This window comes from Bufo gargarizans, chromosome 6 (assembly GCF_014858855.1).
Source record: "Bufo gargarizans isolate SCDJY-AF-19 chromosome 6, ASM1485885v1, whole genome shotgun sequence".
In the NCBI taxonomy this organism is placed as follows: Eukaryota; Metazoa; Chordata; class Amphibia; order Anura; family Bufonidae; genus Bufo; species Bufo gargarizans.
This window is the reverse complement of record NC_058085.1, coordinates 375,964,251-375,987,636: the sequence shown is the minus strand read 5'-3', so window position 1 is coordinate 375,987,636 and position 23,386 is coordinate 375,964,251. Positions and strand designations below refer to the sequence as shown.

At 48.3% G+C, this 23,386-nt stretch overlaps 1 protein-coding gene across 1 annotated transcript in view; it reads left to right on the top strand.

The window, feature by feature from the left end:
• LOC122942249 (pancreatic lipase-related protein 2-like) overlaps nt 1-22,130 on the top strand; it is a 36,942-nt gene extending 14,812 nt beyond the window's left edge. Inside the window, exons 6-12 of the mRNA XM_044299752.1 lie at nt 8,124-8,243; nt 11,845-11,973; nt 16,996-17,114; nt 18,208-18,334; nt 20,502-20,613; nt 20,765-20,932; nt 22,049-22,130. Coding sequence (XP_044155687.1) covers nt 8,124-8,243; nt 11,845-11,973; nt 16,996-17,114; nt 18,208-18,334; nt 20,502-20,613; nt 20,765-20,932; nt 22,049-22,130 — 857 coding nt within the window. The remainder of the gene's footprint in view (nt 1-8,123; nt 8,244-11,844; nt 11,974-16,995; nt 17,115-18,207; nt 18,335-20,501; nt 20,614-20,764; nt 20,933-22,048) is intronic.
• The last annotated feature ends 1,256 nt before the right edge of the window (nt 22,131-23,386 follow it).

Sequence of the window (23,386 nt, the reverse complement as noted above, 5' to 3'; positions counted from 1 at the left end):
ATCTCCCCCCTATAGTGCCAGATCTCCCCCCTATAGTGCCAGATCTCCCCTCTATAGTGCCAGATCTCCCCCTATAGTGCCAGATGATCTCCCCCCTATCGTGCCAGATCTCCCCCCTATAGTGCCAGATCTCCCCCCTATAGTGTCAGATGATCTCCCCCCTATAGTGCCAGATCTCCCCCCTATAGTGCCAGATCTCCCCCCTATAGTGCCAGATCTCCCCCTATAGTGCCAGATCTCCCCCTATAGTGCCAACTCTCCCCCATATAGTGCCAGATCTTCCCCCTATAGTGCCAGATGATCTCCCCCCTATCGTGCCAGATCTCTCCCCTATAGTGCCAGATCTCCCCCCTATAGTGCCAGATCTCCCCCCTATAGTGCCAGATCTCCCCCCTATAGTGCCAGATCTCCCCCTATAGTGACCCCCCATAGTGCCCCTCCATAGTGCTAGTTCCCCCATAGTGCCAGATCTCCCCCCCCCATAGTGCCAGATCTCCCCCCCCATAGTGCCAGATCCCCCCCCCTCCCATAGTGCCAGATCTCCCCCCCCATAGTGCCAGATCTCCCCTCCCCCATAGTGCCAGATCTCCCCCCTATAGTGCCAGATCTCCCCCCTATAGTGCCAGATCTCCCCCCTATAGTGCCAGATCTCCCCCCTATAGTGCCAGATCTCCCCTCTATAGTGCCAGATCTCCCCCCTATAGTGCCAGATGATCTCCCCCCTATCGTGCCAGATCTCCCCCCTATAGTGCCAGATCTCCCCCCTATAGTGCCAGATCTCCCCCCTATAGTGTCAGATGATCTCCCCCCTATCGTGCCAGATCTCCCCCCTATAGTGCCAGATCTCCCCCCTATAGTGCCAGATCTCCCCCTATAGTGCCAGATCTCCCCCTATAGTGCCAGATCTCCCCCATATAGTGCCAGATCTTCCCCCTATAGTGCCAGATGATCTCACCCCTATCGTGCCAGATCTCTCCCCTATAGTGCCAGATCTCCCCCCTATAGTGCCAGATCTCCCCCTATAGTGACCCCCCATAGTGCCCCTCCATAGTGCTAGTTCCCCCATAGTGCCAGATCTCCCCCCCCATAGTGCCAGATCTCCCCCCCCCATAGTGCCAGATCCCCCCCTCCCATAGTGCCAGATCTCCCCCCCCCCCCATAGTGCCAGATCTCCCCTCCCCCATAGTGCCAGATCTCCCCCCGCAAAGAGTGAAAAAAAAACAAAAAAAAAAACGAATACTCACCTCCATCAGCTCAGCAGCGATGCAAGCCCTTTCCGGCCTGTGTCCCTGCTGTGTGCTGCCGGTCTCAGGCGTCGCGATGATAATGACATCATCGCGCTGCCTGAGCCGGCCTCTGATAGGCTGCAGGCATTAGTGCCTGCGGCCTATCAGAAGAACAGGGGAGGGACACGCCTCTCCCTCCCCTGCCCCACAGCACACAGTGGCCGCAATTACATCCAGGGCCGCGCCGCCTGTGGCGATCGGCGGTGCGGCCCTGAAGAATAAAAAATATAATTATTTTTTTTTAAAGACAGGCGGCCTGGCTGGCACCCCCCTTGTGAGTGGCACCCGGGGCGGGGTGTTATATACCAATATACTTTCTTTATAGTGCATTTGGGTACTGTATAGGGCATTTGCGCATGCGCGTGCGCAAAAATTATATTGCCGATATTTCGCATTGAAAAAAATAATGAATGGAGATCGCAAATTGGAATAATCACATCTGGTGTCAGTGTCCGTGTTGTGGGACTATCTGTGCGCTTCTAGTAATTATTTTTTGGGCTGCAAATATGAGCTGAAGGTTTTTCAGGTTCGCCTGCCATTAAAATGAATGGGACCTGCCGCAAACTTGTGGTTCGCGAACATTTGATCGCGTTCGTGAACCGCCCCGGCAGATGTTCGTCCATCACTAGTCTTCAAGTCATGTGCAAATGTCATGAGAGAAAAGAATAAGATCTGAGTGTCTGAGGACATGTGTAACACCCCCGAGTGGTGTTGCCACTGCTACACCCTGCTACTGTCTTTAATGGTCCAACATAAAGTCATCTATGCATTATATTCTAGGTCCTCTCCATAATGTGCATCTATAATAATGTTTGCAACTGTTTATAACATGTTATATACCTGGTTCACCAGCAGGTGGCAGCAAATATGGCAGAGCTCTATTAAGAGAGAATGGAACTCTCCATTCCATTCTAACCCCCCTCTGTAAGGAAATAGGCTAGTTCCTGAAGGAAGGTTGGGGACTAGTGTTGATCGAGCATGCTCGGCACATAGCGGTGTTTGGCCGAATACCGCATGTGCTTGAGCGCAATGCTCGAGTATCCTCCCCGCACGTTTCTTGGCTGCTACACAGCCAATAAACGTGCAGGTAAGTCCTGCCCTCACTGTAATGCCGTAGCCATGTTGGTTACTGGCATTACAGTGATTGGCTGGCCGGAAGGCGTCATCAGGTGCTATATAGAACCCGATGACGCATGTTCGGCTCAGTGTTAGTCAGGGAAAGCTGCGCTGAAGAAGGGAAAGATAGTGTAGAAAGTTTAAAAACTTGTCAGCTACCCAAAAGTCTTTTTAAGGCCGCTGCAGACAGCGACATTATCTGCGCCACATCTCCCGTGTAACGTGTGCGCATCCCAAAAGTATCTGTGACATCCAGTGTACTTTTTCCGTAGATGGTGTCTGCTGCGGACAGTGACATTACCTGGGGTACCTCTCCTGTATAACGTTTCCACATCCCAAATACCTGTCACATTCCCTGTAATTTTTCATTAGCCGCTGGTGACATCAGCGACATTATCTGCGGGATATCTGCTGTGTGACGTTTCCACATCCCAAATACCTTTAAAAAAATATATATTGTGCATACACTTACAAATCCTACACTACTGTACGTGTGACAGACTTTAGAGCATATATAACATTTAATATGAAGAAGGCGAGCATTAAGGGACAGGAAAGTGGCCGTGATGCTGATGGTGCACGCAGAGGCCGTGGCCCTGGGCGCGGAGAAACTGTACCTGCTGCCAGAGCACAAGAAATACAATCATCCACGATACCTAGCTTCATGTCCCAGTTTGCAGGGCGGCACAGGACAATGCTCTCAAAGTCAGACCAGTGCGACCAGGTGGTCGGTTGGATTGCAGCAGATAATGCTTCCAGTCGGTTAAGCACCACCCTGTCTTCCACCAGGTCCAGTCTCAGTAGCCAAGAGTCTGGTCAACACAATCCTCACCCTGATCCTCCTTCCTTCTACCATGGAGAGTCTGGGCAAACAAGTGATCCCACACTCGGATATTCTGAGGACATCATTTCAGCGCCATTCCTTGATTTGGCCCTCTCGGCAAGGCCGCTCGAAGAGGGACAGATCTTGTGTCCTGATTCCCAAACTCTTGAGCATCCACAGTCACAAGAAGATGACGGTGGGGAATGGCAATTAGTGTTTAATGAGGTGGAGGAAGAGGATGAGCCACAGTTGTCAATCACTGAGGTAGTGGTTAGGTCAACAAGTCAGGAGGATGATCAGAGTGAGGAAGTGGAAGAGAAGGTGGTGGTCAATGATCCAACCTGGGAAGGTGGAAAGCCGAGTGAGGACAGCAGTACAGAGGGGGAGGGATCCTCAGCACCGCAACAGGCTGGAAGAGGCAGTGGGGTGGCAAAAGGGAGAAGGCGGGCCACACCAAACAGGCCAGCAACTGTTCCACGGAGCAACCCCTTGCGGCTATCTCCCTTGCCAAGGGGTAGGTTTTGTCGCAGTCTGATGCTTTTTTGAGAAAAATGCGGACGACGAAAGAATAGTAGTTTGCAACCTGTGCCATACAAAAATGAGCAGGGGCGTGAACACTAGCAACCTCACCCTCACCAGCATGATCCGCCACATGGTATCTAAGCACCTTAATAAGTGGGATGAACGCCTGGGTCCACAATCTGTGTCTGCGGGTCACACCACTGCCTCCTCTTCCTCTGTGTTACGTGTTGGCCAATCCCCTGTCGAAGGCACAGGCCCGGATGCCTCCCACCCTGCACCTGGACCTTCACAAGCACCATCAGCGACCACATCCACTTCTGTGTCCCAGCGCAGCGTACAAATGTCCTTACCCCAGGCATTTGAACGCAAGCACAAATTCCCAGCCACCCACCTACAGGCCATAGCACTAAATGTGCAGCTTTCCAAATTACTGGCCCTGGAAATGTTGCCATTTAAGCTTGTGGACACTGAGGCCTTCCGCAGCCACCCCCCCTTCCTCCCTGAGGGGTTAATTGTGCTGATCACGGCCCCCTGTAAGAGATCGGGTGCTGCCAGGCAGCAGGGGGCAGTCATGTACACAGTTTGTAGTATATTCTAACTAGAAGCGTCCCCATCACCATGGGAACGCCTCTGTGTTAGAATATACTGTCGGATATGAGTTTTCACGATGTAACTCATATCCGACAGTATATTCTAACATAGAGGCGTTCCAATGGTGATGGGGACGCTTCAAGTTAAAATATACCATTGGATTGGAGAAAACTCAGATCCGATGGTATAAAATAGACTCCTGACTTTACATTGAAAGTCATTGGGGGACAGATCCGTTTGCAATTGCACCATATTGTGTCAACGTCAAACGGATCCGTCCCCATTGACTTGCATTGTAATTCAGGACGGATCCGTTTGGCTCCGCACGGCCAGGCGGACACCAAAACGTGGATCCTCCAAAAATCAAGGAAGACCCATGGACGAATAAACGGTCACAGATCACGGACCTACGGATCCCGTTTTTGCGGACAGTAAAAAAACGGTTGTGTGCATGAGGCCTATGTCTGATAATGGCTGTAACTTGGTGGCGGCTTTGCAGCTCGGCAAGCTCACACACATCCCATGCCTAGCCCACGTCTTAAACGTAGTGGTTCATCGGTTTCTCAAAACCTACCCCAATTTGCCTGAGCTACTGGTGAAGGTGCGCCGCGTGTGTGTCCATTTCCGCAAGTCACCAACAGCTTCCGCCAGTCTGTCAACGCTGCAGCAGCGCTGGAAATTGCCAGCTCACCGACTGTTGTGCGACGTGAGCACGCGCTGGAACTCGACGTTCCACATGTTGGCCAGGCTTTGTGAGCAGCAGAGGGCAGTAGTGGAATACCAGCTGCAACATGGTTGTCGCCTTTCCAGTCATCTTCCGCTCTTTACAAGCGATGAGTGGGCATGGATGTCGGACCTCTGTGAGGGTTAATGACACTTATAGGAATTAACACAGATGGTGAGCGGCGATAACGCTATTATCCGTGTCACCATCCCACTTCGGTGTCTACTCAGACGCTCGCTGTTCACAATTAAGGCTGACGCTTTGCATGTGGAAGATGTGGAAATGGGGGAAAACATTACACAGGGTGATAGCCAGACCACCCTCAGTTCATCTTCTCAGCGCGAATTGGAGGCTAAAGAGGAGGAGCAGGAGACGGTGCCTCTTCTACAGAGGGTAGTACCCATGGAAGTTTAATTCCATCTGTTGTTCGTGGTGTGGGCAAAAGAGGAGGAAGAGGATGAGGAGATTGAGAGTGATCCTCCTGATGATGACAGCAAAGTCTTGTCTGTTGGTACTCTCGCACACATGGCTGACTTTATGTTAGGCTGCCTTTCCAGCGACCTGAACGTTTTACGCATTTTAGACAACACGGATTACTGGTTGTTCACCCTTCTCGACCTCCGCTACAAAGAGAACTTCTCATCTCTCATTTCTCTGGTGGAGTGGCCGAGCAAAATGGTGCAATACCAGAAGGTCCTTGTGGAAAAATTGCTCCAAAATTTCCATCTGACAACGCTGGCGGCAGAGTCCGTAGTTCCTTGGGCAACCGAGGAGGTGAGACGAGGGAACACACAGCAGTTCCAACAGAGGCAGGACAGTTTCATGACCCCCGCCAGCACCCTCACCCTGATGAGCGGCCTGGTGTTACAAGGAGGGAAACATTTTGGAAGATGGTGAAGGAGTACGTAGCAAACTGTGTCAGCATCCTCAGTGATCCCTCAGTGCCTTACAAGTACTGGATGTCCAAGCTGGACACGTGGCACAAACTGGCGCTCTACACCTTGGAGGTGCTGGCCTGCCCTGCCCTGCCACTAGCGTTTTGTCAGAGCGGGTATTTAGTGCTGCTGGCGACATTATAACAGATAAGCGTATTCGCCTGTCAACTGAAAATGCTGACAGGTTGACTCTTATCAAAATGAACTAGGCCTAGATTGCCCCTGACTTCTCCACCAGAGGAAAGCAGATAAACATAAGGTCCCTTTACATGTGTGGTTTATAATGGACTGAATACACTGCATTCCCTGCACCCCTTCCACCACAAAAAAGGGTATTTTCTCATCCTCCTCCTCCATCATATCAACATGCTTATTCCTCGCATATAATGTTTTACAGGGTCAGCTCACCTGCAGGCCCTCGCATATAATGTTTTACAGTGTCAGCTCACCTGCAGGCCCTCGCATATAATGTTTTACAGGGTCAGCTCACCTGCAGGCCCTTGCATATAATGTTTTACAGTGTCAGCTCACCTGCAGGCCCTCACATATAATGTTTTACAGGGTCAGCTCACCTGAAGGCCCTCGCATATAATGTTTTACAGGGTCAGCTCACCTGCAGGCCCTCATATATAATGTTTTACAGTGTCAGCTCACCTGCAGGCCCTCGCATATAATGTTTTACAGGGTCAGCTCACCTGCAGGCCCTCGCATATAATGTTTTACAGGGTCAGCTCACCTGCAGGCCCTCGTATATAATGTTTTACAGGGTCAGCTCAGCAGCAGACCTTCACCCCTAATGTTTTATAGGGTCACCAGCAGACCCTTGCTCCAAATGTTTTTGAGAGTCACCAGCAGCCATCAATCATAATTTTTCAAAGGTGTGTATGATGCCCTCCTTTATGTGTAATAAAGGGTGTATTGGAGCGCCGGTTCCTTGTAATTTTTGGCAGCCCTTTCACTTAGTGCATAGGCTTTGTGAGTGTAGGAGTCCCACTACCTGAACACTTGTACCACAATGTGAATGAGGCCCTCCTTTATGTGATATACAGGTTGTATCGGAGCCTCTTCCTTGTAATTTTTGGCAGCACTTGCACTTTATATGCAAGTAAATATACAGGAAAGAATGTTTCCTAACAATTTTTCATCCGTCTAAAATCGATTTTATCTTCGGTTTTCTGCGTATTATTGTCAGTCTGTAAAAGTGGCGTACTACTCGGACAACATGGTTCCCAGCAGCGACCTGGGAGTCCAAGATGCATCTAGACATCCTCCCCATGCTGTTCCCGAACCATTTCAGTGGTGCTTTCATCAATTTCTGACCTTTTCCTAAGAACAAGGCGCCCTTCCCTCTTCAGAGCAGGCGGTGCCTGGTTTAATGCTCGGGTTCTCCCCTTGACTTCCATTGAGCTTGGGTGCTCGGTAGAGCATCCCTATGTGTTCGGCACAAGCACTAGTGGGGACCAGTTAGTTCCTGTCTAGTTTACCCCCAGATAGGGGAAGGGTGTGCAGGGGCATGTCTCTGCTGGACGAGCCCACACCAGCCAGAGCACCCTAAGCTCTGCTGCCATGGAGGCCAAAGCTTGAAGCCTCAGGAGACAGGAAGAAAGTTCCTGGCAGAACCTAGAGTCAGACTACAAAGTGAAGTCCAGCCAGCCTGTCAGTACAGCAGAGTCAAAGAGAAACAGATGTAGCAGAGTGGAGTTTGCCTGCCAGTTTCATGCTAAAGCCTGCTGGAACCAAGGCATAGCCTGTAAACTGTTCTGGAGAAAGTTTATGTGAAGTAAACTGCCATTGAACTTCATCTCAAGGTCTGGACTCAGGTTATTCTTTTATCCCTCAATTATTCCCCCTATTTATTGCTTCGCAGTTAAAGCCTGGGGTCCAGCGGTATCCAGGTAGGAGCACCTTCACACACGATAAGAGACATTTAGGCTGTACTACACCACTCGGCATTCCTACTAAACCTGGGACGCGATATAGAGGACCCTGGGCGAAGGCAGCCCATTGCACATGATCATCAGTGGCCGTGATTGAGAGCCTCACCTCCTGAATGTATGACGACTTCATGTATGACACATGCAAAAGATGTTATAATGACCCACTAATGTCTACCTTCCTGCACACAGGACTGGATCCTGCTCAGCCGTACTTTCAGAACACCCCACCTGAGGTCAGACTGGATCCTTCTGATGCTATTCTTGTGGATGCTATTCACACAGATACCACGTCAACTATACTCAACCTAGGTACTATTAAAAAAAAGACTCATAATGAGCGCAGTTCTGGAGTAAAATATATATATATATATATAATATTAGGATCAGTACAGAGTAATGTCCAGTACAGGAAAAGTTATGTATGTACAAGGGGATTCCTACAGCAGAATAGTGAGTGCAGCTCTGGAGTATAATATAGGATGTAACTCAGGATCAGTACAGGATAAGTAATGTATGTACACAGTGACTGCACCAGCAGAATAGTGAGTGCAGCTCTGGAGTATAATACAGGATGTAACTCAGGATCAGTACAGGATAAGTAATGTATGTACACAGTGACTACACCAGCAGAATAGTGAGTGCAGCTCTGGAGTATAATACAGGATGTAACTCAGGATCAGTACAGGATAAGTAATGTATGTACACAGTGTCTGCACCAGCAGAATAGTGAGTGCAGCTCTGGAGTATAATACAGGATGTAACTCAGGATCAGTACAGGATAAGTAATGTATGTACACAGTGACTGCACCAGCAGAATAGTGAGTGCAGCTCTGGAGTATAATACAGTGTGTAACTCAGGATCAGTACAGGATAAGTAATGTATGTACACAGTGACTGCACCAGCAGAATAGTGAGTGCAGCTCTGGAGTATAATACAGGATGTAACTGAGGATCAGTACAGAATAAGTAATGTATGTACACAGTGACTGCACCAGCAGAATAGTGAGTGCTGCTCTGGGTATAATACAAGATGTAACTCAGGATCAGTACAGGATAAGTAATGTATGTACACAGTGACTGCACCAGCAGAATAGTGAGTGCAGCTCTGGGTATAATACAAGATGTAACTCAGGATCAGTACAGGATAAGTAATGTATGTACACAGTGACTGCACCAGCAGAATAGTGAGTGCAGCTCTGGGGTATAATACAGGATGTAACTCAGGATCAGTACAGGATAAGTAATGTATGCACACAGTGACTGCACCAGCAGAATAGTGAGTGCAGCTCTGGAGTATAATACAGGATGTAACTCAGGATCAGTACAGGATAAGTAATGTATGTACACAGTGACTGCACCAGCAGAATAGTGAGTGCAGCTCTGGAGTGTAATACAGGATGTAACTCAGGATCAGTACAGGATACTTGATGTGATGTTTCTTCCCAGCATTCACAGATAATATGATGAGGCTGGAGGATAATATTCTGCTTTTGGTTGATTTGTTCTCAATAATCTATACTTGAATTTCATCCAGGACTCAGATTTCTCTACAAAATGAATGTGATCTTGTACCATCGGGGTTGGACTGATCCTCCGGTGGGACCATGCTCTGACAATAATGAAACGCTAATAAAACAGGGCATTTAAAGGCTATGGACAACTTTGTTGAGATTTTTTTAAAATTATTATTGCATTGTACTTATTTTGAGCTAAAATACATATTTTTAATTTGGTCTTTAGTATTATTCTGGAATCTGAAATCCTTTTTCTGTACAGAGCTGAGATGCTGAGATGCTGTAGTAGCTGCCTGTGGATTGTCTGTCTTTTCCGTCATCTACGGAGCAGATGGACTCCTTATCTCTGCTCTCTGACATTATAAGCACTAATCAAAGTTCAATCCTTCTCTTATTGATGAGAATTTGGCTTAGATGAGTGTCTATGACTTCTTAGGCTACATGCACACGACAGTGAAAAAAAGTCTTTTAAAAACTGACATTTTTAACGGACGTTTATTTCACTGATGCCTTTTTGAGAAACGGACATAAAAAATTGACCCATTCAATTGTATGGGGCAGTCTGTTACTGACCTGCCGTGTGAATAACCCCATAGACGGCCATCGGTCTTAAAACAGACTTGTCGTGTGCATGTAGCCTAAGTCTTTATAGTACAGGGCTATGGCACAATGTGAAAGTGAAAGCACCAGTCACACAGTTAGAATAACAGTTAACCATTTGTGACAGAACGGATCAATATTTTTAATAAAGGCCAATTAAAAATATGATTTTTAGACAAATATGAGTGAAATGCAATCATAAACAACATTGCCTCCAGAGGAGTACATAGCCTTTACATTCCTACATTGACAGAGGCAGGGCCCACAGAATAATTCCCTCTGGTGGGACAAGAGACTTCAGTCCGGTGTGAACCACATTACACATACATCTATTGGGGAGCTGTGCAGATGGAAGGCCAGTCGAGGCATCAGATGGAAGGCCAGTCAATGCATTTGGAAAGTCTTCAGACCCTTTCACTTTTTTCACATTTTCTTATATTTGCGGGGGGGGGGGGGGGGGATCCAGTTTTCCCCAAGAATTTAAATTTTTTTGTAAATTAATCAAAATGGAAAAAGGAAAATTTGGCCTGGACAAAACTATCTCTATGCTGTGAAACTTGGCATTTCGGTCTGTGGCCTTGCATTTCTCCTGATCATCTCTCCAATGTTCTACACCTTGATTGGAGTAACCTGTTGTACAGTCAGGTGTTTGGACATGATTTGAAACACAGACTGGTCTATATAAGATCTCACAGCTGACAATGCATATCAGAGTAAAAACCAAACCATGAGGAGGAGAGAACTGCCTGTAGAGCTCAGAGACAGGATTGTGTGGAGGCTCAGATCTGGAGAAGGAGACAAAACCTTTCTGCTGCACTGAGAGTTCCCAGGAGCACAGATCACCCAGGACTTGTCCTAGAGCTGCCGCCGCCAAACTAAGTAATCGGGGGAGAAGGGCTTTGGTAAGAGAGGAGACCAAGAACCCAATGATCACTCTGGCCGAGCTCCAGAGATCTGTGTGCAGATGGAGAAACTTCCAGAAGGTCGACCATCACTACAGCCTCCACCAATCTGAGTTTTATGGCAGAGAAAGAAGCCTCTCCTCAGTAATGTCTGTAGGAAACCAGGCGCCGCTCATCACCTGCCCAATACTATCCCTACAGTGAAGCATGGTGGCGCCAGCATCATGTCTGGAGGACAATGGTCCTAAGCACACAGCCAGGATGACTCTGGGAATGTCCTTGAGGGGCCCAACCAGAGCCCTGAACCCATTGGAACATCTCTGGAGAGACCTGAAAATGGCTGTCCACTGACAGCCCCCATCCAACCGGACAGAGCAGGAGAGGATCTGCAGATAAGAAATGATGAAAATCCACAAATCCAGGTGTAAACCTCGTGGCATCATCTCAAGAAGACTGGAGGCTGGAATCACTACCAGAGGGGCTGAAGACTTATTCCAATGTCAAATGTTAGTTTCTCCTTCTCAGTAAATCAGTAAAGATTTCTCACCTTCTCCTCACTTTATCATTCTGGGGACTGAGGACAGAATGATGGGGGAACTGGTAGCAAAATGTACGGAAAGTGAGAGGGTGTGAGGACTTTCTGGATGCAGTGTACGTGTTGGTTTTATCTGGGATCTCGGGGCATTGCTTGACACCATTAGCAATTTACCCATTAGGATGAAGAACAGGTCACAGGCAAAGGCAACATCATTATTATGTGCAATTTAAGAACATTTCTTGCAGAAAAGATTCTACTGAGCTCACCACCACCACCAACACACACACACACTTAATTGCGGTGTACTGGGAGCAGAGGACTGGAGTGGAGAGTGATATGCTGATTTTTGCACTCAGGTACCGGTGGGTATGGGATGAGTCAGACGGTCGGTCATCTGGATTTCTTTCCAAATGGAGGGAGACAAATGCCAGGATGTAAGAAGAATCAAGTCATTAGCCATGTGAACATTGACGACATCACACCCGGTAATGGCAGAAAATATCCACACTTCATTGTCCTCTAAAATTTAAGGCTTAATAATGTCAAATCCAGTTTTATGGGAGACATTTCAGATGTAGATTGATATGTAGGGTGACTGGCAAGTGTAGGAGAAGATGTAGGGTGTAGGATGAGATGTAAGGGTGACATGTGGGGTGTAGGATGAGATGTAGGGTGACATGTGGGGTGTAGGATGAGATGTAGGGTGACATGTGGGGTGTAGGATGAGATGTACAGTGACATGTGGGGTGTAGGATGAGATGTAGGGTGACATGTGGGGTGTAAGATGAGCTGTACAGGGACATGTGGGGTATAAGATGAGATGTAGGGTGACATGTGGGGTGTAAGATGAGATGTAGGGTGACATGTGTGGTGTAGGATGAGATAGGGTGACAAGTGGGTTGTAAGATGAGATGTACAGTCACATGTGGGTTGTAGGATAAGATGTACAGTGACGTGGGGTGTAGGATGAGATGTAGGGTGACATGTGGTGTGTAGGATGAGATGTACAGTGACATGTTGGGTGTAGGATGAGATGTAGGGTGACATGTGGGGTGTAGGATGAGATGTAGGGTGACATGTGGGGTGTAGGATGAGATGTAGGGTGACGTGGGGTGTAAGATGAGATGTAGGGTGACATGTGAGGTGTAGGATGAGATGTAGGGTGACATGTGGTGTGTAGGATGAGATGTACAGTGACATGTGGGGTGTAGGATGAGATGTACAGTGAATGTGGGGTGTAGGTTGAGATGAAGTATACCATGAGGGATGTAAGATGAGATGTAGGGTGACATGTAGAGTGTAGGGTCAGATGTAGGGTGACATGTGGGATGTAAAATGAGATGTAGAGTGACATGTGGGGAGTAGAATGTAATTTAGGGTGACATGGGTTGTAACTTGAGATGTATGGTAACATGTGGGGTGTAGGGTGAGATGTAGAGTGACATATGGTGTGTAGGATTGGATTAGAGATGAGCCAATTTCTGAATTTCGATTCGGCTGATCCGACAAATTTCACATTTTTTTGGAAGTAGCAGGTGCAATGACAGGGAGCGGCTATAGCGCCGCCCCCGTCATTGTACCCCTCAGATGCCACATTCATACATGAGCGCGGCATCTAAGTGTAAAAACAGTGCAAAATTAACAATAAAAAATAAATTGAATCAAACTTACCTCCTCCATTTGCTTGCAACGAGAGCCGGCCGCCGCCATATTGCCTGAAGATCTCGGCTGAAATCTCGTGTGGCGCGAGATTACGTCATCATGCCGCTGGTGATGTATGATGTCATCACGCCAGCCGGTGATGTGGGGCATAGGATAGAATGTAGGGTGACGTGGAGTGTAAGATAGAATGTGGGATGTAGGATAGAATGTAGGGTGACGTGGGGTGTAGAATAGAATGTAGGCTGATGTGAGGTGTAGGACAGAATGTAGGGTGATGTGGGGTGTAGGACAGAATGTAGGGTGATGTGAGGTGTAGGACAGAATGTCGGGTGATGTGAGGTGTAGGATAGAATGTAGGGTGATGTGAGGTGTAGGATAGAATGTAGGGTGATGTGGGGTGTAGGACAGAATGTAGGGTGATGTGGGGTGTAGGACAGAATGTAGGGTGACGTAGGGTGTAGGATAGAATGTAGGGTGACATGGGGTGTAGGATAGAATGTAGGGTGATGTAGGGTGTAGGACAGAATGTAGGGTGATGTGAGGTGTAGGACAGAATGCAGGGTGATGTGAGGTGTAGGACAGAATGTAGGGTGATGTGGGGTGTAGGACAGAATGTAGGGTGATGTGGGGTGTAGGACAGAATGTAGGGTGATGTGAGGTGTAGGACAGAATGTGGGGTGATATGGGGTGTAGGACAGAATGTAGGGTGATGTTAGGTGTAGGACAGAATGTAGGGTGATGTGGGGTGTAGGATAGAATGTAGGGTGATGTGGGGTGTAGGAAAGAATTTAGGGTGATGTGAAGTGTAGGATATAATGTAGGGTGATGTGGGGTGTAGGACAGAATGTAGGGTGATGTGAGGTGTAGGAAAGAATTTAGGGTGATGTGAAGTGTAGGATATAATGTAGGGTGATGTGGGGTGTAGGACAGAATGTAGGGTGATGTGGGGTGTAGGACAGAATGTAGGGTGATGGGAGGTGTAGGACAGAATGTAGGGTGATGTGGGGTGTAGGACAGAATGTGGGGTGATGTGAGGTGTAGGATAGAATGTAGGGTGACGTGAGGTGTAGGATAGAATGTAGGGTGACGTGGGGTGTAGGATAGAATGTAGGGTAATGTGAGGTGTTGGATAGAATGTAGGGTGATGTGAGGTGTAGGATAGAATGTAGGGTGACATGGGGTGTAGGATAGAATGTAGGGTGATGTGGGGTGTAGGACAGAATGCAGGGTGATGTGAGGTGTAGGACAGAATGCAGGGTGATGTGAGGTGTAGGATAGAATGTAGGGTGATGTGGGGTGTAGGACAGAATGTAGGGTGATGTGGGGTGTAGGACAGAATGTAGGGTGATGTGAGGTGTAGGACAGAATGTAGGGTGATGTGGGGTGTAGGACAGAATGTGGGGTGATGTGCGGTGTAGGACAGAATGTAGGGTGATGTGAGGTGTAGGACAGAATGTAGGGTAATGTGGGGTGTAGGATAGAATGTAGGGCGATGTGGGGTGTAGGACAAAATGTAGGGTGATGTGAGGTGTAGGACAGAATGTAGGGTGATGTGAGGTGTAGGATAGAATGTAGGGTGACGTGGGGTGTAGGATAGAATGTAGGGTGACGTGGGGTGTAGGATAGAATGTAGGGTGATGTGAGGTGTTGGATAGAATGTAGGGTGATGTGAGGTGTAGGACAGAATGTAGAGTGACATGTAGGGTGTAGGATAGAATGTAGGGTGACGTGGGGTGTAGGATAGAATGTAGGGTGATGTGGGGTGTAGGATAGAATGTAGAGTGACGTGGGGTGTAGGACAGAATGTAGGGTGATGTGAGGTGTAGGACAGAATGTAGGGTGACGTAGGGTGTAGGATAGAATGTAGGGTGACATGGGGTGTAGGATAGAATGTAGGGTGATGTGGGGTGTAGGACAGAATGTAGGGTGATGTGAGGTGTAGGACAGAATGCAGGGTGATGTGAGGTGTAAGATAGAATGTAGGGTGATGTGGGGTGTAGGACAGAATGTAGGGTGATGTGGGGTGTAGGACAGAATGTAGGGTGATGTGAGGTGTAGGACAGAATGTGGGGTGATGTGGGGTGTAGGACAGAATGTAGGGTGATGTTAGGTGTAGGACAGAATGTAGGGTGATGTGGGGTGTAGGATAGAATGTAGGGTGATGTGGGGTGTAGGACAGAATGTAGGGTGATGTGAGGTGTAGGACGGAATGTAGGGTGATGTGGGGTGTAGGACAGAATGTAGGGTGATGTGAGGTGTAGGACAGAATGTAGGGTGATGCGAGGTGTAGGACAGAATGTCGGGTGATGTGGGGTGTAGGACAGAATTTACGGTGATGTGAGGTGTAGGATAGAATGTAGGGTGATGTGGGGTGTAGGACAGAATGTAGGGTGATGTGAGGTGTAGGACAGAATTTACGGTGATGTGAGGTGTAGATCAGAATGTAGGGTGATGTGAGGTGTAGATCAGAATGTAGGGTGATGTGGGGTGTAGGACAGAATGTAGGGTGATGTGGGGTGTAGGACAGAATGTGGGGTGATGTGAGGTGTAGGACAGAATGTAGGGTGATGTGGGGTGTAGGACAGAATGTCGGGTGATGTGAGGTGTAGGACAGAATGTAGGGTGATGTGAGGTGTAGGACAGAATGTAGGGTGATGTGGGGTGTAGGACAGAATGTAGGGTGACATGAGGTGTAGGATAGAATGTAGGGTGATGTGAGGTGTAGGACAGAATGTAGGCTGATGTGGGGTGTAGGACAGAATGTAGGCTGATGTGAGGTGTAGGACACAATGTAGGGTGATGTGAGGTGTAGGATAGAATGTAGGGTGATGTGGGGTGTAGGACAGAATGTAGGGTGACATGGGGTATAAGATGGGATGCAGAGTGACATGTAAGGTGTAGGATGTAGGGTGACAAGGTGTCTCATATGAGATGTAGGGTGACATGGGGTGTAGGATGAGATGCAAGTTGATCTGTGAGTCAAAGAGTGAAATGTTGATTTTGAGTTACGTGTAATACGGGCAGAAATCTAATATGTAATCAGGGCGTTGCTAGGTTAAAACTTTTCGGGCCTGGGCCCCTGATGTTTTGTCCTGGGCCCCGAATGTCCTGCCTGCCTGCCAGATGGGACTGTATGGTGGAGGGAGGAATATAACTACAGGGGACACTGCAAATCCAGGGGACATTAGGCGTTCTTATTACTATGGGGGGCTCTATAGGAGGGTCTTATAGATCTGCCTTATTTCTACTAAGAGCACTATGGGGGCCTTATTACTACTGGGGGGGGGGGGTGTCTGTGAGGGCATTATTAATACTGGAGGCTCTTCTACTAATGGGGGCACTGTAGGAGGCTGTATTATTATGGGGGGCAATGATATTTCTTTAGGATGGTATTGGGGGGGTCCATTGAGCAGCAGGATAACACTGTGGGGGGCCCAGGTTGGGGGATGATAGAAATGTGAGGAAGCTAAGATGTCCGTGTGTCACACTCTGCAGAGACGAGAAGCGGCTGCGAGAAGATGATGATGAAGATCTACATCGGAGGAGGCGTCACCTGGAGGCGCTGGATGTGAGAGGTGCTGTATGTTCTACTGTATAGCGAGTACAGGAAAGTGCGGTGTGTGGGGGAGGGGGGGCGACTTGGAGAACTGGGCCACATGCATTGGGGCTCGGGCCCCAGGTCTTTTGAGACCCTAGCAACGTCCCTGGATATGATAGAAAATTCCTAGAAACTTGTGGGATGACATGGAGGACGTGTGAATACGTGTATGATATGGGGCGTCATGAAATCTGTGTGGAGAACGCCTGCGGTCGGCTGATATTGATTATTTTCACCCATATTTTAGTAATCAATGAACTCGTCTGCTGCAATCACATGAGGAGCTACCAGTACTACACCGAGAGCATCCTCAACCCCGACGGCTTCATCGGATTCCCCAGCTCTTCGTACGATGAATTTTTGGGAGTAAGTGACAAAAAAACTGAGAAATCATCAACGTCCACCTCCTCAGTGGTCGTATCTTATGGGGTCTTCACAGGGAAAATCCATATCTGCTGCTGATTGGTTGTCACCAGCTCCAGACTCCTCCGTACACACGAGGGGGGCTCCTCAGTACACACGAGGGGGGCTCCTCAGTATACACAATGGGGGCTCCTCAGTACACACGAGGGGGGCTCCTCAGTACACACAATGGGGGCTCCTCAGTACAAACGGGGGGCTCCTCAGTACACACAATGGGGGGGCTCCTCAGTACAAACGGGGGGCTCCTCAGTACACACGAGGGGGGCTCCTCAGTACACACAATGGGGGCTCCTCAGTACAAACGGGGGGCTCCTCAGTACACACAATAGGGGGGGCTCCTCAGTACAAACGGGGGGCTCCTCAGTACACACGAGGGGGGCTCCTCAGTACAAAACGGGGGGACTCCTCAGTACACACGACGAAGGGGGCTCTTCAGTACACACGAGGGGGGGATCCTCAGTACACACGGGGGCTCCTCAGTACACACAAGGGGGGGTGCTCAGTACACACGAGGGGGGGCTCCTCAGTACACACAATGGGGGGTCTCCTCAGTACACACAAGGGGGGGCTCCTCAGTACACACGAGGGGGGGCTCCTCAGTACATACGAGGGGGGGCTCCTCAGTACACACAATTGGGGGCTCCTCAGTACACACGAGGGGGGGCTCCTCAGTGCACATGAGGGGGGGCTCCTCAGTACACACACGGGGGCTCCTCAGTACACACAATGGGGGCTCCTCAGTACACAATATTGGGGGCTCCTCAGTACACACGAGGGGGGGCTCCTCAGTACACACGAGGGGGGTCTCCTCAGTACACACAAGGGGGGGCTCCTCAGTACACATGAGGGGGGGCTCCTCAGTACACACGAGGGGGGGCTCCTCAGTACACACGAGGGGGGCTCCTCAGTACACATGAGGGGGGCTTCTCAGTACACACGAGGGGGGGCTCCTCAGTACACACAATGGGGGGGCTCCTCAGTACATACGAGGGGGGGCTCCTCAGTAAATTTACTGCCAGTGTCTTCATTTCCTCAGGGTGCAGGATTCCCGTGCCCCAGCGGTGGCTGCCCATGGATGGGACACTACGCCGATCAATACAGAGGAATTACATCCAACACTCAGACATTTTACCTGAACACAGGAGATAGGAAGAGCTTCTCCCGTGAGTCATTACATCCTGTCCAGCACTTCATGGGTTAATTATGAATATTTCTAACCTTAGGCATTCACTGTGACATGACAAAAAACCAGAACAACACAGATCCCTCATAACAGTGTCATTCACAAATCCCCCATAACAGTGTCATTCACAAATCCCCCATAAAAGTGTCATCCACAGATCACCCCATAACAGTGCCATCCACAGATCACCCCATAACAGTGCCATCCACAGATCCCCCATAACAGTGCCATCCACAGATCCCCCATAACAGTGTCATCCTCAGATTCCCAATAACAGTGTCATCCTCAGTTTCCCAATAACAGTGTCATCCACAGATCCCCCCATAACAGTGCCATCCACAGATCCCACATAACAGTGTCATCCACAGATCACCCCATAACAGTGTGTCATCCACAGATCCCCTATAACAGTGTGTCATCCACAGATCCCCTATAACAGTGTCATCCACAGATCCTCCAACACAGTGTCATCCACAGATCCCCCATAACAGTGTGTCAGCCACAGATCCCCCATAGCAGTGTGTCATCCACAGATCCCCCATGACAGTGTCATCCACAGATCACCCATAACAGTGTGTCATCCACAGATCCCCCATAACAGTGTGTCATCCACAGATCCCCCATAACAGTGTGTCATCCACAGATCCCCCATAACAGTGTGTCATCCACAGATCCCCCATAACAGTGTGTCATCCACATATCCCATAACAGTGTGTCATCCACAGATCCCCCATAACAGTGTGTCATCCACAGATCCCCCATAACAGTGTGTCATCCACAGATCTCCCATAACAGTGTGTCATCCACAGATCGCCCATAACAGTGCCATGCACAGATCCCCCATAATAATGTGTCATCCACAGATCCCCTAAAACAGTGTGTCATCCACAGATCCCCATAACAGTGTCATCCACAGATCCCCCGTAACAGTGTCATCCACAGATCCCCCGTAACAGTGTCATCTACAGATCCCCCATAACAGTGTCATCCACAGATCCCCCATAACAGTGTCATCCTTAGAACTCCCATCATCCACAGATTCCCCATAATAGTGTCATCCACAGATCCCCCATAACAGTGTCAGCCACAGATCCCCCGTAACAGTGTCATCCACAGATCCCCCGTAACAGTGTCATCCACAGATCCCCAATAACAGTGTCATCCACAGATCCCCCATAACAGAATCATCCACAGATTCCCCATAACAGTGCGTCATCCACAGATCCCCCATAACAGTGTGTCATCCACAGATCCCCCATAACAGTGTCATCCACAGATCCCCCATAACAGTGTCATCCACGGATCATCCCATAACAGTGTCATCCACAGATCCCTATAATAGTGCCATCCACAGATTCCCCATAACAGTGTGTCATCCACAGATCCCCCATAATAGTGCCATCCACAGATCTCCCATAACAGTGTCATCCACAGATCCCCCATAACAGTGTCATCCACAGATCCCCCATAACAATGTGCCATCCACAGATCCCCCATAACAGTGTCATCCACAGATCCCCCATAACAGTGTGTCATCCACAGATCCCCCATAACAGTGTCATCCACAGATCCCCCATAACAGTGTCATCCACAGATCCCCCATAATAGTGCCATCCACAGATCTCCCATAACAGTGTCATCCACAGATCCCCCATAACAGTGTCATCCACAGATCCCCCATAACAATGTGCCATCCACAGATCCCCCATAACAGTGTCATCCACAGATCCCCCATAACAGTGTGTCATCCACAGATCCCCCATAACAGTTTCACCCACAGATCCCCCATAACAGTGTCATCCACAGATCCACCATAACAGTGTCATCCACAGATCCTCCATAACAGTGTCACCCACAGATCCCCAATAACAGTGTCATCCACAGATCCCCCATAACAGTGTCCTCCACAGTTCACCAATTGCAGTTTCTATACAATAATAAATTGACCACATTGTAAAATCATCCACCCTAGTAGTTAGAGGTTGGTGTCCGGGGGCCACTTCTGGCTCCGAGCCCCACTGGACGATTAACCTGTTTCCCTAGGGGCCAGTGGAAGGCTCAGCATAACTAGGTCAAGATGGGTTTCTGCCTTTGAATGTAAGAAGTGTTTCCATTCACTGACAGCCGGATTTCTGTCTGTCCGTCAGGCTGGAGATACATGGCGTCCGTCCAGACTGCAGGGAACAGCAACATTCTGGGAAATATTGCCATATCTGTACAAGGATCTAATGGGAAGACCTCGGAATACACAATCACCAGGTGTGTGATCCTCCGGTGTGCGCGGTGTACACAGGGGCCCTATGATGTGGGGCGCCCCAGGGCCCTCACACTTCTGTACGGGGTCCCTCATTGTCCGCATTATTTGGGAGGGGGCCACATGCGCCATATTGACCCCTCTCCTTCTCCTCAGAGGAATCATTATGTCGGACAAGACGTACACAGATTTCATAGACATCGAGGTCGACATCGGCTCCATCTCTACGGTGACATTTGTCTGGCGCAGTAGCCTACCCAATCTCTTCCGCCGCAAGCTGGGCGCCTCGACCGTAACCCTACATTACGGGAAGGACAGAGCAGTGTAAGTAGCCATTCAAATTGGGGTGATGACTGGGACCTCAGAAGCAGTGAGTGGAGGCATCTGGGAACTGGATTTCAGTACAACGTGGAAACTATATGGCGGTATTATGTTAGCTGTATATACTAGTATAATCTAGGCATATATGGCGGTATTATGTGGGCTGTATATAATAATATTATCTTCTCACTATATGGCGGCATTATGTGGGCTGTATATAATAATATTATCTAGGCACTATATGGTGGTATTATGTTAGCTGTATATAATAATATTTTCTAGGCACTTTATGGTGGTATTATGTGGGCTGTATATAATAGTATTATCTAGGCACTATATGGCAGTATTCTGTTGGCTGTATATAATAGTATTATCTAGGCACTATATGGTGGTATTATGTGGGCTGTATATAATAGTATTATCTAGGCACTATATGGCGGTATTATGTGGGCTGTATATAATAGTATTATCTAGGCACTATATGGCAGTATTCTGTTGGCTGTATATAATAGTATTATCTAGGCACTATATGGTGGTATTATGTGGGCTGTATATAATAGTATTATCTAGGCACTATATGGCAGTATTATGTGGGCTGCATATAATAGTATTATCTAGGCACTATATGGCGGTATTATGTGGGCTGCATATAATAGTATTATCTAGGCACTATATGGTGGTATTATGTGGGCTGTATATAATAGTATTATCTAGGCACTTTATGGCGGTGTTATGTGGGCTGTATATAATAGTATTATCTAGGCACTATATGGCAGTATTATGTGGTATGTATATAATAGTATTATCTAGGCACTATATGTCAGTATTATGTGGGATGTATATAATAGTATTATCTAGGCACTATATGGCGGTATTATGTGGGCTGTATATAATAGTATTATCTAGGCACTATATGGTGGTATTATGTGGGCTGTATATAATAGTATTATCTAGGCACTATATGGTGGTATTATGTGGGCTGTATATAATAGTATTATCTAGGCACTATATGGCGGTATTATGTGGACTGCGGAGTACAATACTTTGCATCAAGGTCTGCTCATTCTGCCTATGGTGTCTACACATCTTGCACAAATGACCCCCGTTCTCTCCTTCCAGGACCTCTTTCTGCGACAGCGAGACCGTGCTGGACACCGTGTTCCAGACTCTAAGACCCTGCGGCTCTACTTCGCCTGTGTAATGATACATACGGAGTAGGGTTATCTGCAGGAGACACCTACAGAACGGAAGACAAACTCAGCTCTGCTACATGCACTATATGGAGAAAAGTCCTGGACCCCTTCACTTTCCACACTACATTATTATGGAGTTATCCTCCTTTGCTCTTCTGGGAAGGTCCCCCCTTTGCTCCTCTGGGAGGACTTTCAACAAGATTTTAGAGCAGGGGTAGGCAACCTCCGACACTCCAGCTGTTGTGAAACTACAACTCCCATCATGCATACTTGCTCTTCTAAGAACTCACATGGAAAGTTATCCCATAGCCACAGGATCAGATGGGTGGGAGTACTACCTCTAGGACGTTCACCGATCACGAGAACAGGGGCCGGATACCCCATGGGGTCCCCCTGAAATGGACGGAGTGGCTGCTCAGAAAAGCGCACTGCAGCTCCATTCTATGGGGGCGCCAGAGATATATGAGCACCAGCTGCTCCGTCCATTTCCGGGGGTCCTATCGCTGTGGATAGGGGTTAACTTTCTATAACCAGTATATTCCTTTAAGATTTCCCTTGACTGGAACCCCTCCTCCCCAGACTTTGCAGCTGGCACAATGCAGACGGGCAGGTAACGTTTTCCTGGCGTTCACCAGAGAAGTGGAATTGGTCTCTGCCCAGAAGACGTCTCCACTGCTCCAGGTGGACTGCATGGCCAGGAGCTGGATGTCACATCTGCAAAGAAATCTGAACAATAAGGGCTCATGCAGACGACTGTGTCCTGGCCATGCCCGAATTGTGGCCCGCAATATGCGGGCACCGGCTGTGTGTGCTCCATATCACGAATGGGGAGCCATTCACTTTCACAAAAAATTTAGTTCAGGTCTGAATTGATACTATCGAAATCAAAAGTGCCTCAACTGCCCTGAGGTCTCCTAGTCTGATCCTTCCCTTCAATAATGATATCACAGGACACTGACAGACATAGCAATGGGTAAATGCATGGGTGGCGGTGTTAATAAAAAAAAACGGGTTAGTAACACATTGTGTGGGATTTATTATGCATTTAAAATAAAAACAATAAAAAAAATGTCCTTTATTCTGGGCAGATTCCTGCCAGTGTTTATATACAGGGTAGAATAGATCTATAGAACGGGTCTAGAAAGAGTCAGCAGCAGTACATTGTGGATGTGGAAAGGGTAGGGGTAATAGTAGCAGCAATAGTAGTACCAGCACAGCATGGAACAGACAGGGCAGTAGATGTGCGGCTGAGTAGAGGTAGTAG